Raw genomic sequence first — 17,380 nt, 5'->3', positions numbered from 1 at the left:
AAAGAATGGGATAATTTGTTTTTGCAACTTGCAATTTGCTAGATTCTGTAATGAAAGCTATTGCATAAAAAGCAGGGGCAGCCTACAAATGATTGCTAGTACTTTTGAAAGCCCCTGTCAATGGGTACCCAAACACTCTTCTAGGTAGGTTTCTATGGTATAAAGCAGATTGGATCACCAGATAACAAAGGACATTGGAGCAGCAAAATAAACCACCACGAAGAACAATTCTGTCCCGCAAAGAACTCTTCACCAACCTTAATGTAGACAATCTGGTATTAGTCTATAAGCTTGGAGGAATATAGTGGAGTAATCAGGGATGCAAACCACAATGGGACACTGATATAATGTAGTTCTAGCAGCCAGAAAACAATAAAGGCAAATCTGATTGTGAACCACCCATTTTGGGTGATTTTTACTAACAATAGAACCGGGGAATCAGATGGACCCCATATTAAGGTGGACGAACCTTAATAATAAGGGGAACAATGCCCTAAAATATTGTGGAGTTCTGAATAATAGATCTCCAAAACTGGCAGATATTGATGCTGCAAGGATAGTTCTAAAAACAGAGTAACACTAGCCTCGAGGAGATTTGGATTTACTTCACAGCAGGGACTTGGATCAGCCCCACACTTAGGTCGAAGGACCTAAAGAGGGCTTCAATGCCCTAAGATATTAAGCCAATCTTATTTACAGATCAGTAGTAATTTCATTTACCAAATTCTGCTGAGAAACTGCAAAAACAAAAGGGTTCCCTAGGCTTAGAGAAACTATAAATAGTTGGAGGAAAAATCACACCTAAAGAAGGGAACATAAAGAGGTAAATCCATCTTTATATATTTGATAACAGTGAGGCCTTGGTGCTCCAAGCAAAGAGACACAATGAGCAATATAGGCAGGGAGAATTAGAACTAAAACAGGATAGCCGCAGGTTAAGAATTCAGGGATTCTCAGATGAAATTCAATACCAATATAAATCGAGAATTAGAAGAAAAAAAAAACCCTAAATCGAACAAAAGCGGTGGATCAGGAAGGCAAGAAGATCACCTAATTCAGATGCTTCAGATGTTAAATAACAAGAGGAACCTGGCCTTCAAGAAAGTACTGAGTGATAACCATTCAGACCACTCAACTATACATCCTAAATACCTCTAATTATATGAATTTGGTGTTCAAACAACAGGGGATGATTGTATCTCGATTGGATCAGGTTGTTCAAATGTCCTAATTGATAATGTCACCTGTGATCACAGATTTACTTATGCAGAGCCAGAGTTACTAACTGAGAGAAATACTCTTGATTGTTTGCAGATAATTAGGAAAAAAAGGGAAAAATCGATAATTAGGAAAAAAAGGGAAAAAAACCCTAAATCGAACAAAAGCAGTGGCAGTCTATAAAAATCCAAAAGAGGGAAAATTCACTTACCGAGCTCGCCTGCTATCTCTAACTCTCCTTGGATTCTTAGCCGAACTTCGAACAGAATGGAACGGAACTGAGTACGCTTCAGATTTAAGGGGAAAAGAGATGGCTTTTATCTTTGGAGGTGAGAGTATCTTCAGAAACCAGAGACGAATCTCTGCACGAATCGTACGAATCTCCTCACCATATGGGTTCACGAGATGAGCAGTTGATGGAAAACTAGGGTTCACGAGATGAAGTTGGGAGAAGGAATCGTACGGGTCCAGAGACAGGGGATGTTCAATAGATGCCATAGCTTGCGTTCTTCGAAGGGAATCTTGACTTCTTATCCTTTCACTGTGAAGAGGGTGACCGCCTCCGGTGATGTCGGTTACGCAGGAGGAGCAGAGCCTGAACTCGCAGGGCTGCAGGTCGTCTTCTATTCTTGTACAGTGAGGCTAAACTCGCGATTGTCGATCAAGGAGCTCCCCGTCGTCGGTTACGCCGGAGGAGATCGTTGCTTCATCGTCGTCGGTTACGCAGGAGATCGCTGCTTCCTCGTCGTCGGTTATGCAGGGGGAGGACACTATCTCGGTGAACTGGGGAACCGTCGTCTTCAACGGTTGTACAGGTCTCTTCTCTGTCGATCTTCGAATGAAGGTTCCAATATGCACTTTGGATTTTTAAAAGGGTCGGGGTATCGAACTTTTTTGTTCCGCTTTTGTTGTTTCGAGAAACAAGCGAAACAAGTAAAACTTGTTTCGTCATTCATGTTTCTTGAAGCATAAATTGTTATAAATTTCAATTTACGCTTCAAGAAACAAGTAGAACACAATACGTTTACCAAACGGTATTTATGTTGTTTCTGTGTTTCTGAGAACAGAAAATCACAGAAACACGTTTCTGGTTACGTTATCAAACGGGCCCTTAGTATTGTCTATAGTTACTTATTTCATATGGGATCATAGAAATGATATTCTTGCAAGGAACATTAATCCCAACCCCATGTTGATTATTTAGAAGATAAGTTTTTGGCTATCTGATTTAAGTTTGTTTCAGGATTCTAACTCAAGTGATGTTATTTCTTCTATTACAGATAATTCAGAGGTCCTCTTGATAAGTCATTTACCATTGGTTTTACTAAGTTTGCATTGGTTTTACTAACTTTTTGGGAACAGCCTCTATCTGGATATGTGGTAAATTATCTCAAGGTCACGGTTTCAGGCAACTGAAATGGATCCTACAACATCTTCTATGGAAGAAACTGAAGCTATAGGGGCCTTGCATGGACTGTGTGTGCCAGCTTCAAAGGGTTGGATTATCACTGAAGTTTGAATCTCTAGCCTAAGTGGGAAGGGGCTGTCAAAGAAAACAACCTAAAAACTTCATCCTGCTAGGGTATCCTCATTAGCACAATTGCCTCGACTCAAACTGCAGTGATCATGATAGAGTGAGTCCTAAACACTGGCTTTCCAAATGAGAAACTCAAATATCCATGAATGCAATTACTCAAGTCATCCAAGTGATCAGTACCACACAATTCCCAAGTACTTGTAGATATGGGATATTCAACTTTAATGGCCAGCTCAAAGCTGACAAATCAATGGTTTAATCTCACCCACGAGTTGTAGCATGTCCCAGACTCCCAGTGAACCAGAGAAAGTTAAAGGATGACTGTGCAACCAAGCTAATAATGAGATCCGAGAGCAGCCCCCTAGACAAACAGGAGCTTCGAAATTCCATTCTTTCTTTATTCCCAGATAGTCCACAAGGTGACCTCCAAAGAATGATGCAAAACAACACAAAATGCTGGAAAGTGATGAAGCTCAAACCGACGCAACTACAGATAAGAGTGATGCTATCGGACCATTCCTTCGCTGCATACCTACATGATAAAATTGAAAGCAGGATGGCCTTTGTTCAAGCACATTGAACATACCTACAAGGAAAACCAGCATTTTCCACTAGCTTTGAAGCATCGAAAGTATTTTCATTTGCAATACCAAATTTCCCAAACAAACACATTCAATTTAGGAGGTGCCTCAACTTTCCAAATAATAATTGAACATTTCTGTAATCAACAATCTAAAACCTTGAGTTCAAGACCAGCATACAAGATGCAGGTCTGTAAAAAGAGAAGCATAGATTCACTGGCTCACTGGCAGTCGATAAAACAGAGAGCTTTCTTAGGCTATCCTAGGTTCAAGATTTGTACATGAAGTGCAAATCCTAATTTTGTGAATGTACAGATCAGTACTGTCATTGGCAATCAATATTCAAGTTCAGCGCTCTGGGATCTATCAACATATAAGATGCATCTTCATTTTAAAAGGAAAAAAAAAAATGAGAGTAATTTGACTTGATGAAGAGTGAAGGTATTAGAAGATATTTTACACAGTAAAACATCCAGCAAGGAACACATTAGCTGTAATATTCAGATTGAAAATTTCTCTTACAATCACTAGAATGGTCATGAAAAGGGAAAAAAAAAATTCCACATTAGATGCTGCTCTCCACTGGTGGGACATTTCGCACAAAGAGTCAGTGGCAGTTGCTCCTGCAGCGGGTACACTCACGTCTATTACCTGCAGCCCAAATTGGCAGACAGAAGATAATAAGTTGGGGGTCCCTAACGGAATGGACAGTGGACAGGACCCAAGCCAACCATCAAAACTCACAAGGTACTACTATTAATGACAGAAAATAATTTTAAATGACCAGATCTGAGGAACAGATCATGCAAATATATATCCCAAAACTGAAATGAGCTTCCAAGAGCATGCAATTTTACTTTCAGTAAAATAAATAAAATAAAAATTTGAGACAACCCAACTTCAATGAAAGGACTTGCAAAGAGAAAAAAATCACACACAAAAATAATACCAATGACCAGCTCTGACCTACCAAATGCCCCAAAAAACAGAGATCCTCACCTACTCAAGAAGATAGCAGTTGGATTCCCAGGGGACGGTGGATTCTGATTAAGCAAAGAAACATAGGTACCAGCTCTACTAACATCGTTAGGGTTTGATGCAGAGAAAACTTCAACTTCATCAAGGCCCAGTTGCCTCTTGATCAAGTCAATGTTCTCCTGGAGGACTTCAATTTCGCCAAATGGCAGCTTCAGATCCAAGGCCTGTACCCCTACAGAGGCCACTTCATCCTTCTTGAACCTCAAGAAAGGCATACAAAGCTTCTGAGTCTGCTTAAAATCTGATGCCTGTCCAATGGAGGAGTTCCGTAATGCATCCAATATCTCTTGGTCAGGTGCAAAAGCACGGCGATCAGTGTCAAACATCCTCTGCAGTATCCTTAAGCATACCTCTTTCCAACCTTCATACTGCTCATTCACATATATCAGGCCCACTGTGGGCTTGTTTTCTTCAGTAAGAACTGTAGCCTGAGAACCCTTTTTGTTGGGTTTCTTTAAACCCAATATTTGCTTCTGGAGCAGCTTTCTCATTGAAACTATTGAGTCCTGCAGATATTTATTGGCTCTTTTGAGGGTGAGATCTGGTAAATCTGCTGTTGGCCATCCCGCTTTTATAACAAACCCATCCTTCTTCAAGAGGAATTTCCAAACATATTCTGCATAGTGCGGACATAAAGGAGCAATGAGACGTGTCTGAACATCCATGAATTGCCACAACAAGTCATGGTTCATTCCCCCAGTACCACATGAGAATCTGTACTCATCCCTGGCAGACTGAAGATCATAAAAGCCTGTTTTTAGAGCTTCTCGAAACATGTAGTCATTGTAATGTTGCTCGGTCATTTGGACAGCAAACTTAATCTCATTGTCGAGCACACGATCAGCGTAAGTAGAAGGAGGACCTGTTCTCATCGAAGACTCAGCAGCCATAACTTCTTCCATCCATGAAATCTCTTTTGTGAGCCGCAAAATTGCAGCATTGGCTGTCTCAAAGACAAAGTTTGCATCGTCCATTCCATCCCCAGCATCAGCTAGTGAGAACCGTGTCGCATCAGCAGAAAAATCCTCAATAGCCTGGCGTAGTGTCTTGAAATTCCCAGTGGACTTGGACATCTTTTCAGAGTTGAGCATGATGTGCCCATTGCATCTGAAACCACGTGGCCAGTGGTGTTTGGGCAGAAGTGCTGTGTGATTATAGATGGTGAACGTGAGATGATTCTGTATAAGGTCCTTTCCAGAAACTCGCAGGTCAAATGGGTACCAATATTCAAACTCCTGCTTCATCTTGTTAAGAAGAGAATGAGGGATATCTGATGCTTCCGGGAATGGCCCACCACAGAACACAAAATCCCAGACCTCATCTGTCATTTGCTCAGGCTTTATAGGCTTTACTACAGCATTAGTACATCCATACATATCCCCATTCTGTAAAAGATGCGCAATGGTGTAATATGCCATGTAAAGTGTTGAATCAGACAAGGACTCAACAAGAAACTGGTCATCCCAGGGAATATGAGTTCCCAGCCCAAAAGACCGGGAACATGCCCACTTATTCAGCCAGCTCAATGTGTGGACAAACCCGTTCCGTGTCTCATCAGAGAACAGTTTCATGTTGGATAAGCACTCCTCGGCGATTTTCTTCCATTCAGGTTCCCCATATGTAATGTACCACTGATCTGTCAAAGCCACAATACACTCATCACCTGATCTTGACATGACCTTTTTCTCAGGTTCACTGTACTCGACTGCCTGGCCAACCTCTAGAAGTTTGTTTCTGATCAATGGCTTTGCTTCCTGAACTTTCATACCTTTGTATTCTCCCACCAGCATTGTTCCATCAGTGAATCCTTTCAAGTAAGTTAACCTCTTAGCTTCTGCAAGTTTGTCCTTTTCATTTTGGCTCTTGATCTTTAGATCGATGCACACCTTCTCAGCAGATTTATCCCCAAATTCTGGTATGTTGATTATAGGTATGACATCAAAGGGCAAGACCCACTCATCCTTCACTCCATACTTGGCCCTTAGACCTGGTTTCAATTTCAAATCATGTAGAGCCATGTAATCATCAGGGGAGTCACTGGGGACACTGGTCACTATCCCTGTACCCTTGTCTGTTAGGATCGTGAGCATGGGGAGAGAGTATATAGTCTCATTGAACGATAGAGGAGACTTTAGGGGCAAACCTATCAGATCATACCCAGTCAGCTCAACCAAGCAGGTTGGCTCCTGAGGAAACCTAGACTTTTCCTGATAAGCAAGGTTAAGGGCTGCCCTCGCAGTGACGATAAAAACATCAGTCTGGTCAATTTCAAAGGCTCCATAATTCCCATCAGGCAAAACCCATGCATTCGTCTGCCCATACATTGTCTCAGGTCTCAGTGTCGCAGCAGCCAAGAACACTCTTCTCCCATCCAAAGAACTCAACTTGGGGGGAAAAGGTGGGAGCACTTCCATCTTGATCAATGTGTAATCTTGAGGCTGGACCCCTTCACCTGAAGCCCTGTCATGATCTGCACATGGTTGACCATCTAATGGTGAGTAGATTGTGTATCTCTTATCCTTGACTATCTTTCCCATCCTCCACAACTTCCTCATCTGCCATTTAACAAAAGAATCATAAAATTCGTTCATATCCGTTGTAATGAAAGAACGTCTCCAATCACAACCCAGCCCAAAAGCTTTAAGATCCTCCTTGGCCAAAGGTGGAAAATATGTTAACCAGTGTTTTGGGTCCCGGAACTTCGAAATCTCATCACTAGAGAGGCCAAAACTCTCCATGATTTGCCACTGAAACTTCTGTACACCTGATTTTGAAGCTGCCTTGGACTTCTTGCTCTTGAACTTATTGGGTAAGGTCTGTCCCCCTCCATTTGCCTCCTCTGGTTCCATTTCAGTGCTAATACTGAGATCTTCTATAGTAGGAAAAGCAGGCGGATTCCCATACTCTTTGATCTCATGGTCAAGTTTATCAGCTGATGCCTTGATGGGCATCCCAGTGCAGTGAAAAGCAAATGGAAGAAGTACATTGGCACCTCTTAATCTATGATAAGCCGCAGCGAATTCAAGCTTCGACAATGAGAATGCATGACCAAGATGCAGAAAACCATTCATATAAGGATATGGGAAGTTCCCAAAAAACTTCTCCCCAGGTTCAGGATGCCTTTCAGATGATTCAGCCTTGAAAACTTCATTTTCCTCCCACAGTTTTTGAATATCCTTCTCTATCTCCAGTAGTTTGTCCCTTCTGGCAAAGCTCTTCCCAGCCTCAGTACTAGATGCCATCTCACAGTAACTACATAGAAAAGGTAATAAAAAAAATACTTGAGAAAATTACAATTCCTGGATGATATGCCACATGATATTAGCTGGGAGATGTGTATGTGTATATATATATATATATATATAGTGCAAATGAATGTCTAGAAATCACATGGAAAATCAAAGGGAAGTTCTTACATATTCACGTCGAAGATACAATGAAATGATAGAAAAAGAAACAGTAAAGAAAAAAAGTACAAACTTTGTATTTGTTATTCAAAAACTTCAACAGCAAGCAAGAGTTTACCAGATCCAAGAAAGGGCAGAAAGTGAAGAAACACAAAATTGTTCAAATCAACAATGACATAAGATGATACGACAAGAATACAAATCAAGGAGGATCTAACTAAGTTGCTTCAATTTAGAAGCTTGTGCATTACCCATAAAAATTTTAAATCTAGTAACCACCACCACTAAACAGAAAAAGATGAAACCATCAGTTTTGCATATTCATTCAGCTATAAGTGAAATCAAGAGAAACCCACACCTTGAGATAAAGATTAAATCCATAAAACAGGGATGGAGCCACAAAACAATGATGTTCCTCACCAAATTTAAGCTTAACAAAGATAAAACCAAAGAGTAACCAGCAATCGAGAATTAAAAAAAAAAAATGTGACTGAATTATCAGGGAAAAGTGTTCACTTTCATCAATTTAAGGAATTCAAATCCAATCCAAATTAACGGAGATGAATTCCACAGACGAAATTAAACGGGTTGTAAGTAGAAACCGAAATAAATCGAGAAACCCAAGTTCCAAACACATTAGCTTCCTACAGTCAACAACTCAGCGCCTCTAAGTCCCACTCAGTCTTCAAGAATTCGACAATAAAACAAATATAAAGAAAAAATTTTAAAGAATCGTAACAAAAACCTGTTTTTTTTCTTTTTTGTCCGGTTAAAACTTTATTGTTCATCTGAATCTGCCACCAGAGAAACAAAAACTACCACAAAATAGAACCCATTAAAACATTTATGCACTAATCACTAAAGAAGAATTTCCCTAACCTTCCACTGGGACAATATCAACCTCAAATCCAGAACCCAACAAGAATGAAATAGATCAAAACCCCAACATCATCACAAGAATATGAAGAAATGAACGAAAAACAATGTTGCAGAACAGTTTGATTCTAACCAGAAGTCAATAAAAACAATCCAAGAAAGATGAGATTGAAGTTACCTGCGATTAAGTACTAGTCTCTGAAGAACATCTGACGGAAATCTAGCGAGAAGCCGTGGCCTGAAGATTTCAGAAGCCAGTGAAAAATTAGGTTTTTAGCAGCTACGGCTGCTTAAGAGGCCACGGAGATGCGAGAATGTAATAAAGATGAGGGAATAAGGTTAACGAAACCCTGTCGCTAGGGGAGAAATAAGTAGGAGTGAGACATTTCGGGGATGGATCGGGAACATGGTTTGAATCGGTCAGATCGGATCGGTTTCGGTCTTTGATCTTGACCGATCCTGATACTTTAGTTGATATTGTATCGGTGGATCGTCCGGACAAAGGATAACGATAAACAGTTAAAAAATATATTTTTTTAATTGAATTTATAGAATTTCTGTCCGATCTGCACCATCTAAATTGGGACAATTGATGCCGACCCAATTCCGTTCTCAAATCAGGAAAAAAATATAGGAAAGAAACATTATGGCTGCGTTTGGTTGCAAGGGAAATGGAAAGTGAAGTGAAGCGAATTGAAGGGAAGTGAAACGATTTTATTTCCCTTTTGAGTTGTTTGATTGCAACAGAAGTGAAGTTAAATTAATTTGCCATAGTTGTTTGGTTGGATGTAAAATTGATATAAAATAGATGTAAAATTTTAAAAAACTAATAATCCAACCAAACTCCTCAAAAGAGATGAGGGGAGAGTACTTTTCAATCTAGAACCCGCCAAGCTCCTCAAAATTTATATTGGTTATGTGAATGAGATCATTCAAGGTCTGTACTGAATCAAACCAAATGTCATCAAATACTATGTTCTATCACTAAACAAAATAAACCATTTCATTCTATATATCAAATGAATGCAGCATAAATAAATATTTAAAATAATATAAAAGATGATCACAAAGAAAACAGTAATAGATCACAAGTGATAACGACTGAAAAGCTCATTCCAAAAGTCTTTTGATCAAAACAAACCCAATTGAATCACTTGAGAGAGAGAGAGAGAGAGAGAGAGAGAGAGTGAGAATAGCGTTTTTTTTTTTTTTTCTTATTTTGGTGGGGAAATAAAAATAAAAATTTTAATGGTTAAATGAAATTTTTTTCACATGTAAAATATATTTCCCTTGCAATCAAATATTTAAATTTATTTTTTTCCGAGAAAAAAATTCCACTTTACATAAAAAATTTGCATTCCCTTTGCAACCAAACAAAGCCTATGGGTTTTACAAAGTGAAATTTTTTCGAAATGGTACCGTATTCTAGATAGAATTGGAAATTGGGAGCATGGTTTGCAAAATTGGATGGTAATAAAAAGGGGGAATTAGATGGTATGGGTTTTAAATTGTGAAAAATGAATAGTATGGGTTTTAAACTTGTAGAATTTTAAGGGAAAAAAAAGATTTAAATAATAACAATGCATATATAAATTGAGAAATTATTATATAAATAAATACATTTTTTTTTTGGGGTAAAATGAATAGCTACATCTAATGTGTCAAAACAACAATAACATCCAACATTAATAGATATATATATTCCAAAACCTAATATATATCATCCAATATAAATTCCAAATTCATACATCATAATAAGAAAACATGTCCAAAATCCTAATGAGCAATGTGGTTTCACTATGATGTTCATTATTGTCAACAGAATCCCAAAGTGATGCATGTTTAGTTGGAGTTGGGAGTCATCGTTTTAGAAATTCTTTTTAGCCAATGCATCAATTTGTAGCTCAATTTCAGCATATGTATTGAACTTGAGTTGAAGGTGATACGAGAGAAATATAATCTTTCAAGCAGCTTCACGTTAACAAAAGAGTTAAGTTGATCAAAGTTCGGAAAAGAGAGATATAGCCAGTTAAATAGTTATTGCATTCAACAAGTATAATGTTGGTTGTTTGCTTTTTCCCATATGTTTAAAAAATAAACGAAAAAAATAAGTTTAAAAAGTGTAAAAAATGGAAAGACTATTTTAAATGTATTTAAATACTTTTTTGCTAACTACGATTGAGAGACAATATCAGAGAAAGCAACATAGGAGAGTTCATCAATAAAGTGCAACGAAACGGTTTCATACATAGGAGGGAATGATATCATTTTGTGTGTATATGTGCATGTGTGAGTGTGGTCCGAATTCGACATATGTATATCATCTGTTTATCACAAGTCTGGTGGCTACAAAGATTTAACACCATAATAAAGTTATTATAATTGATATCAAATCATCCGCTGAAATGAAAATAAAAATTTCCTTTCAAAAGATGTAATTGTGTCTTCGTCTTAAATATATCTCCACTCTATTAATTACCTAAGCCTACTGATCTATAGGGGAATATGGTGAAGTGAGTTAAAATCTCAGTGAAACAGACACAACACACACCAATAAAACCTGAATTCATGCAATTTAAATATACATAATTTTATTTTATATCATAACGTAAATCATAGACACATACATGACTTCCATTTTATGACGAAAAACAAATTCTATTTTCTTATACTTTTAATTTCATTTTCTAGATTCTACCAAAATCAGCTTAATGGTAATAAAAATCACAAAAACTTACTTCCCCAAATCTAAATAATTCCAATATTTTTTACGCATAATCTATACCTCACAATAGTGATATTAAAGAAAAACAAATACTGACAGAAAAACCATATTTCCAATAATCAAATGACTACCAAAATTTTCAGAATTAAATTAAGGGCCCGTTTGATAACGTTTCAAGAAACGCGTTTCTGCCGTTTCTATTTCCAGAAATAGCAGAAACGGAGTAAAAAGCGTTTGATAAAACTGTTTCGTTTCACTTATTTTCAGAAATAGAAATAGAAATTTTTACTTATTTATGGTTCAAGAAACGACCAAGGCGAAACAAGTTCAATTTGTTTCTCCGTTTCTAGAAACGACTTGTGGCCATTCTTTCATTGGTTACTATCGACTTCTAAAAACATGACTTATCAAAAAAACATGACTTATCAAACACCTTCAATTCCGTTTCTGTTTCTAGAAACGGAAATTTATGTTTCTACTGTTTCTTGAAACAGAAACGGCAGAAACGTTATCAAATGGGCCCTAAGACTCATAAATAGTAATACCATAAAAAATCAAGTCCAAAATCCAAGTATAGATTGGCTTATTAGTTTCATCTTTAAATGTTACTGTTTCAGTCCTGTTGACAAACCAAATCTAACTTTGCAGTTAGCTCGACAAACAATCTCATATCAAGCCCAAACTTTTCAACATTAAAATATACATGGGTCATACGCAGATACTTTCAAGTCGAAAATGAAAGCTTATTTAGGTTTGTATATATCTTTACATTTTCTAGACTAAGATTCTATCTCTAACAAAATAATTGATTTAGTCACTTATGAACTTTGTAACCAAAAGATTTCAGTTTAAAAAAATAAATTAGTAACTAAACTTATTTCCAATCAGGGAATCCAAAAAGTACTTAATCTATTTATTACCCCAATGTTTTATTAAAGCATTTATCCACAAACTATATTTCACCTAATTAAATCAATGAAATCTAAGTGAAATACACATTTACCTTTTTTTCTTGGGTATAAGCTTATTCTCCAATCTACTGAAACCCTATTGAATTCCAACAAATAATAACAGTAGCAACAATTATAACACCTCTTTCTCTTTCCTTAAATCTTCAACAAAATCTCAAAGTAAAACCTCAAAGGAATTCCCTAAGCAGCAAGGTATGATCTGCTTGTCTTTCGTTGTTGTTGTTGTGGTTGTCTTCTTCTTTTTTCTTCTTTATACGATTGTAGAGCTGAGAAAATTTTCCTAAATAGTCTAGCATCTTTCTTTTATACTTCTGTAGTCAAAACATCCTCCCCTAGGTAACCCCTTATACATTTTCTTGGTCAATAACTTGTTCTCAAGACAAACCCATCCAAGAAGATTTAAAGTCTAAAAGGTAGAATGGATAAATGAGAATGGAGAGAAGTTTCTAAGAGCTAATGAAGTAGATGGAAAATTTTCTGACGTATTGTCATAAAATATATATACATATAGTATTATATTGTAACTCATGATTACATTGTCACACCTCCAAGTACACTTCATGCATCATGCCACCTTATATATGTTGTCACATAATCATATGTTGTAGTTACACCATCATACAAACATCTATGACCATCTTCACATCATCATGTATATAAACCTCTATCCATATAATACTAGCGATGGGTATCTAAGTCTTTAGTCTCACTAGTTCTGCAAGCTCATACTGACCACACAATCACATGGACTAGGTCATACCAAGGTTGAATGAGAACCATTCAATTTTCACTAAAAGCAATAAAGAGTACTAAACACCCCCGTATGAGTGGCCCAAAATATGCCATGTGGAAGTTGAACTTAGGACGTCCAATTTTACAGCTCGTCCCAAATTCGTTGTTCACTAACTGCACTATCCCCTTGGGTTGTAAATCGATCTGTCAGATACCATATGATCGAGATTTATCCAATTTGGTATCAACCTTGACAGATCCGAAGTTTAAGACCTTGATGCCCATAGTCATGTTTTATCTGTCCACAATGTGTGCCTCCCAGTGAAACTTTTGCATTTTTTGAGGTGTAATCAGGCTTGATTTACAGGACATTTTGGATCATTATACTCTAGAAATTTTCCAAGTATTTGACGTCTTCCTAACTTTTCCAACTCAGATGGTATAAATATGATATGTATCAAATTTTAAACCCAAATTACCTTGTGTAAGGGCATGGCTTCTTATGGATGTTCATGTATCTTCTCCATGGTCTAAGGACCTTTTTAGTAGACTCAAATTTTTTTCATGCTTTGTTTTGTCTATAAAAAACACCATTTAGGTTGACATGTTATAACTGAGCACGAGACCTTAGGGTCTACCAATCCACACAATCGTAGCTCATCCAACTGGCCACATTGCTGATATTTACTGCCAGACCACAAGTTTTCTTGTACCCACAAGGTTGGGAATTTTCATGCTTTATCTTGCCATTATCTATCCAATCAGGTAACAGCTCAGCTAATAATAATATTATGGGAGAGTTTCCTAAAAGATAGCGTGGCCCCTAAGCCAATGTGTGGGCCAATAGGAGCATAGGTAGAAGCATCAACAATGGTGGGATTTCGACCTTCCATGAGAGGTGGGGTGGTCATTTTGCCCCCACTATGTCTGAGCGTTGGACCACGCTACATTTTAGGCTTCTTTTTCCTAATAATATAGGGGAACAAAAACCCTTCCACTCTAGTGCTTTCTATGCCCAGGCAGAAGCGGGCGCAAAAAAGATCACATTGCCCCCTACCCAATGCGCTGAAGATGCTCCCGCATGCATTCATATTGGCCCTATGTGCTGGTGTTGCCTATACCAAACTGACAGGATTTTAACCCCAAGGGGTTAGCGCAGCTAGCATGGAGAGGACATGAGACTTCGCCTCAAGAAGCGAGGTCTCGTGATCAAAACTTTGCAGCTGCATAATTCCTTGGGATCACCCGCTTGAGGTTCATTAGGGCCCAGAAGCTCCCGATTCGTATGTGGCGCAGGGGTCATGTACGTGTCTAGGAGAGATTTACTCAGCCTAAAGTCAGATACCCCTCCTGTCTAAAAAAAAAAAAAAAAAACTTAATGATTGATCAATCATTAGGATGTAAGTGGGTTTCAAATCCTTGTATTGGATACGTCCCACACACTTGCCCACTTGCCACTTGCCCACTTGTTTCGAAAAATATTTTCCTAGCATAGTGCCTTACCCCTCTATCCTGCCGACCATTTCTTTTGAATATGATCATTGATTTTTTTTTTCATTTTTTTTTTTAACAAAAATTCATTTAGAAGAGCGAGAGTTACACATGGGGGAGGATAGCGATTCTTCCATAATCACAGAATGGGTAGACATCAAATTGGACAAGGCTTTCCTAGCTAGGAAATCAGCAACACTGCTTGATTCCCTGGAAATAGCAACAAACTTACAAATTTCAAACTTAGAAGCTAAGAAATGGATGTTGGGCCGGTCGGATGCTCAGTGGGCTTACCCCTTGCACTGTGTACTATATTTTAATAAATGGGCTAGGCTTAGACCAGGCATGTTTATGCATGCTGGGTTGGTCTTTAAACTGTCAAGCCTGGTCGATCAAATCGATGTGGGCTTGAGATTGACACCCCTAGTTTCTCTCACCCCACTTGAATGTAGATCCGTTGCACGTACATTCACTTGGACGTACATTAGGATCCAACACGTCTCTTTATAGAAACACAATCCTAAAACGAAGCAGAAGATAAACGAGAACAAGCAATGCACACAGATTTACAAGGTTCGGCAAGATTGCAAACGTCCTCAGTGAAATGAGATCCTGCTTCACTATCAATGGAAAATAGGGTTACAACACTCGTCCTCACACCTCTCAGTATTGCTTGCATTACAGAGAAAGAAACCCTCGCTATGAATATATAGCGAAAAAACCCTAATCCAAAAAGTACAAAACTGCCCTCAAATAAAAAATTCAATCGAGGGGTTGCACCTCCTACCCCCTTACAACTCCCACGACCCGCTAACCAACTAGTGGGATTGCCGTTCTGCCTATCGAGGTGTTACACTAGCACTTCCTAGATTAAACTGTGACAGAATACAAGACATCCTACGCACACCAACACGTGCCTTTTGCTTTCATATGTATCTTTTTACCGGATCCTCACATGTTATTTCCAGATGAACATGCGTGCAGAAGATCCAAATTCACCCACCACCTCACAAAGTCCCAGTGGGACTTCACAGAAATTCCAGGTATCTTGCGGAAAGGGAAAACCGGCCATTGACCACTAGTGGACGTCACCCGACAAACACCACCCCAGGCAGCCCCTAATAGAACTCTCAAGCTTCCATTTTGGTGGGCTGCTGTGTTCATTTCTTCTCTGAGGCAGATCCAGATGCTGACCAGAACCTGTGATTACAGAACCTTGGCCCCAATTCTCTTATCTCAAATGCTCTACAATTGGTTTGACTTTAAAAAAAAAGGATCCCTCTCTCTCTCTCTCTCTCTCTCTCTCTCTCTCTCTCTCTCTCTCTCTCTCCATTTCACGATTCAAATTAACAGGCCTACATGTCGAATTGTAAATGAATAACTTTTCAAACGGTCGCCGCAATTTTCAAACACTAGAAAATTTCATTGCATTTCAAAGGGTAATGCAAGTTAGAAGCCATTCCCAGTGGCTATGGGTTGTTCATTGTTGGATCCCCTCATCTCTTTGAACATATTATCATAATTATGCCTTACAGTTTCATTGCCCTCGTCGGTAAGTTGAACCTGGTTAAACACTGAGGCACTGTTTGATAACGTTTTCAAAATAAAATGAAAAATCACCCAAAAAACTATTTAATAAACTTGCTTCATTTTACCTATTTTCTGAAATATAAATAGAAATTTATGCTTATTTCTGTATCTAGAAACGGGTTTGATGAAATAAGTCAAATTTGGTTTTTCGTTTCTTGAAACAATTTGTGGGCCAAAAAATCGATGAACCCCCGATGAAAAATTACATCTCTCAACCCAGCATTTACTTTACCTGACGGCTTTCCAAAGTTTGAAGATTCTCCAGGGAAACGAGAAGGAATGCACTAATTTTTTGTTTTGCTAATAGAAGTCTTAAATCCACATTCATTGATTCTTTTGTGGATTTCTTTCAATTCTCTCCGGACCCTCATGAATCGATTACTGAATCATTGTTGGGGATTGAAGTTCGAATTTCCTAGCAAAACGTACACTGACCCAAGGAATATCCAATTGTACTCAATTCGAGAAACATATTTATCAAACAACAAAAAATCTATTTCTATCTTCAAAAACATGAAAAATCATTTCTATTGTACATAGAAACAGTAAAAACGTTATCAAAGGAAGCGCAAATTATTTTTCCTAGGAATAGAGCCCACATGAGTGTGGAAACTAACAAACAATTCCACAGATGTGACCTCTCCCTCTTCCTCTTTCTTCTCTCTCATGAAGTAGGACTACGGAAGAAGCAAACAAAAAACTTCTCTTTCTCTTTCTCTTTGGTCACTTGAACAATGTTACCAAAAAAATGGTTATTTTTGCAATCTAGGTGCAATAATTAATCATACGTCGTTGCATTTTGCTTTTGACACTATTAAAATATCTATCAATCAATCATCAATCACTCAATCAACATAAATCCGGATCAGTTTGATCTCCTCCCCTCAACCTTCATGAGATCAAAATTCCTAGTAATCATTTCACATGATCTAATAAATAGAATTCACCGAAACTTAGGGTCTCTTTGGTATGATTTATATTTATATTTATTTGATTAATTTCTCTTTTTACAGATATTTGATATAATTTATAATACTTATTTTTATTTATAATAAATTAGATTAAACTAAAAATCACAAATTGGTCAAGAGCTATTTGTGATTTGTGGTGATAAATCGTTTATTGAATTGGTTAAGGAAGTTGTGAATCGATCCATATCAATGAATTTGTATGAGTATCTATTCTAATTCTAGAAATTAACCATGTGCCAGGAA

General features: G+C 37.8%; 1 protein-coding gene across 1 annotated transcript; it reads right to left on the bottom strand.

Moving 5' to 3' along the window:
• Positions 1 to 3,700: 3,700 nt before the first annotated feature.
• On the bottom strand, positions 3,701 to 8,995 carry LOC122059541 (leucine--tRNA ligase, cytoplasmic). Its single transcript, XM_042622380.1, has 3 exons — positions 8,836 to 8,995; positions 4,336 to 7,626; positions 3,701 to 3,987 (listed from the first exon to the last, which is right to left on the bottom strand). Exons 2-3 carry the CDS (start codon positions 7,614 to 7,616, stop codon positions 3,984 to 3,986), a joined length of 3,285 nt encoding a protein of 1,094 aa, XP_042478314.1. The 5' UTR covers positions 7,617 to 7,626; positions 8,836 to 8,995; the 3' UTR covers positions 3,701 to 3,983.
• Positions 8,996 to 17,380: the final 8,385 nt, after the last annotated feature.

The sequence above is a fragment of the Macadamia integrifolia genome, chromosome 13 (assembly GCF_013358625.1).
Source record: "Macadamia integrifolia cultivar HAES 741 chromosome 13, SCU_Mint_v3, whole genome shotgun sequence".
Classification (NCBI taxonomy): domain Eukaryota; kingdom Viridiplantae; phylum Streptophyta; class Magnoliopsida; order Proteales; family Proteaceae; genus Macadamia; species Macadamia integrifolia.
This window is presented reverse-complemented; position numbering and strand designations above follow the sequence as displayed.

What these genes read in the sequence shown, in the direction of transcription:
- LOC122059541 (XM_042622380.1), bottom strand. Translation starts at nt 7,616, where the DNA reads ATGGCATCTAGTACTGAGGCTGGGAAGAGCTTTGCCAGAAGGGACAAA.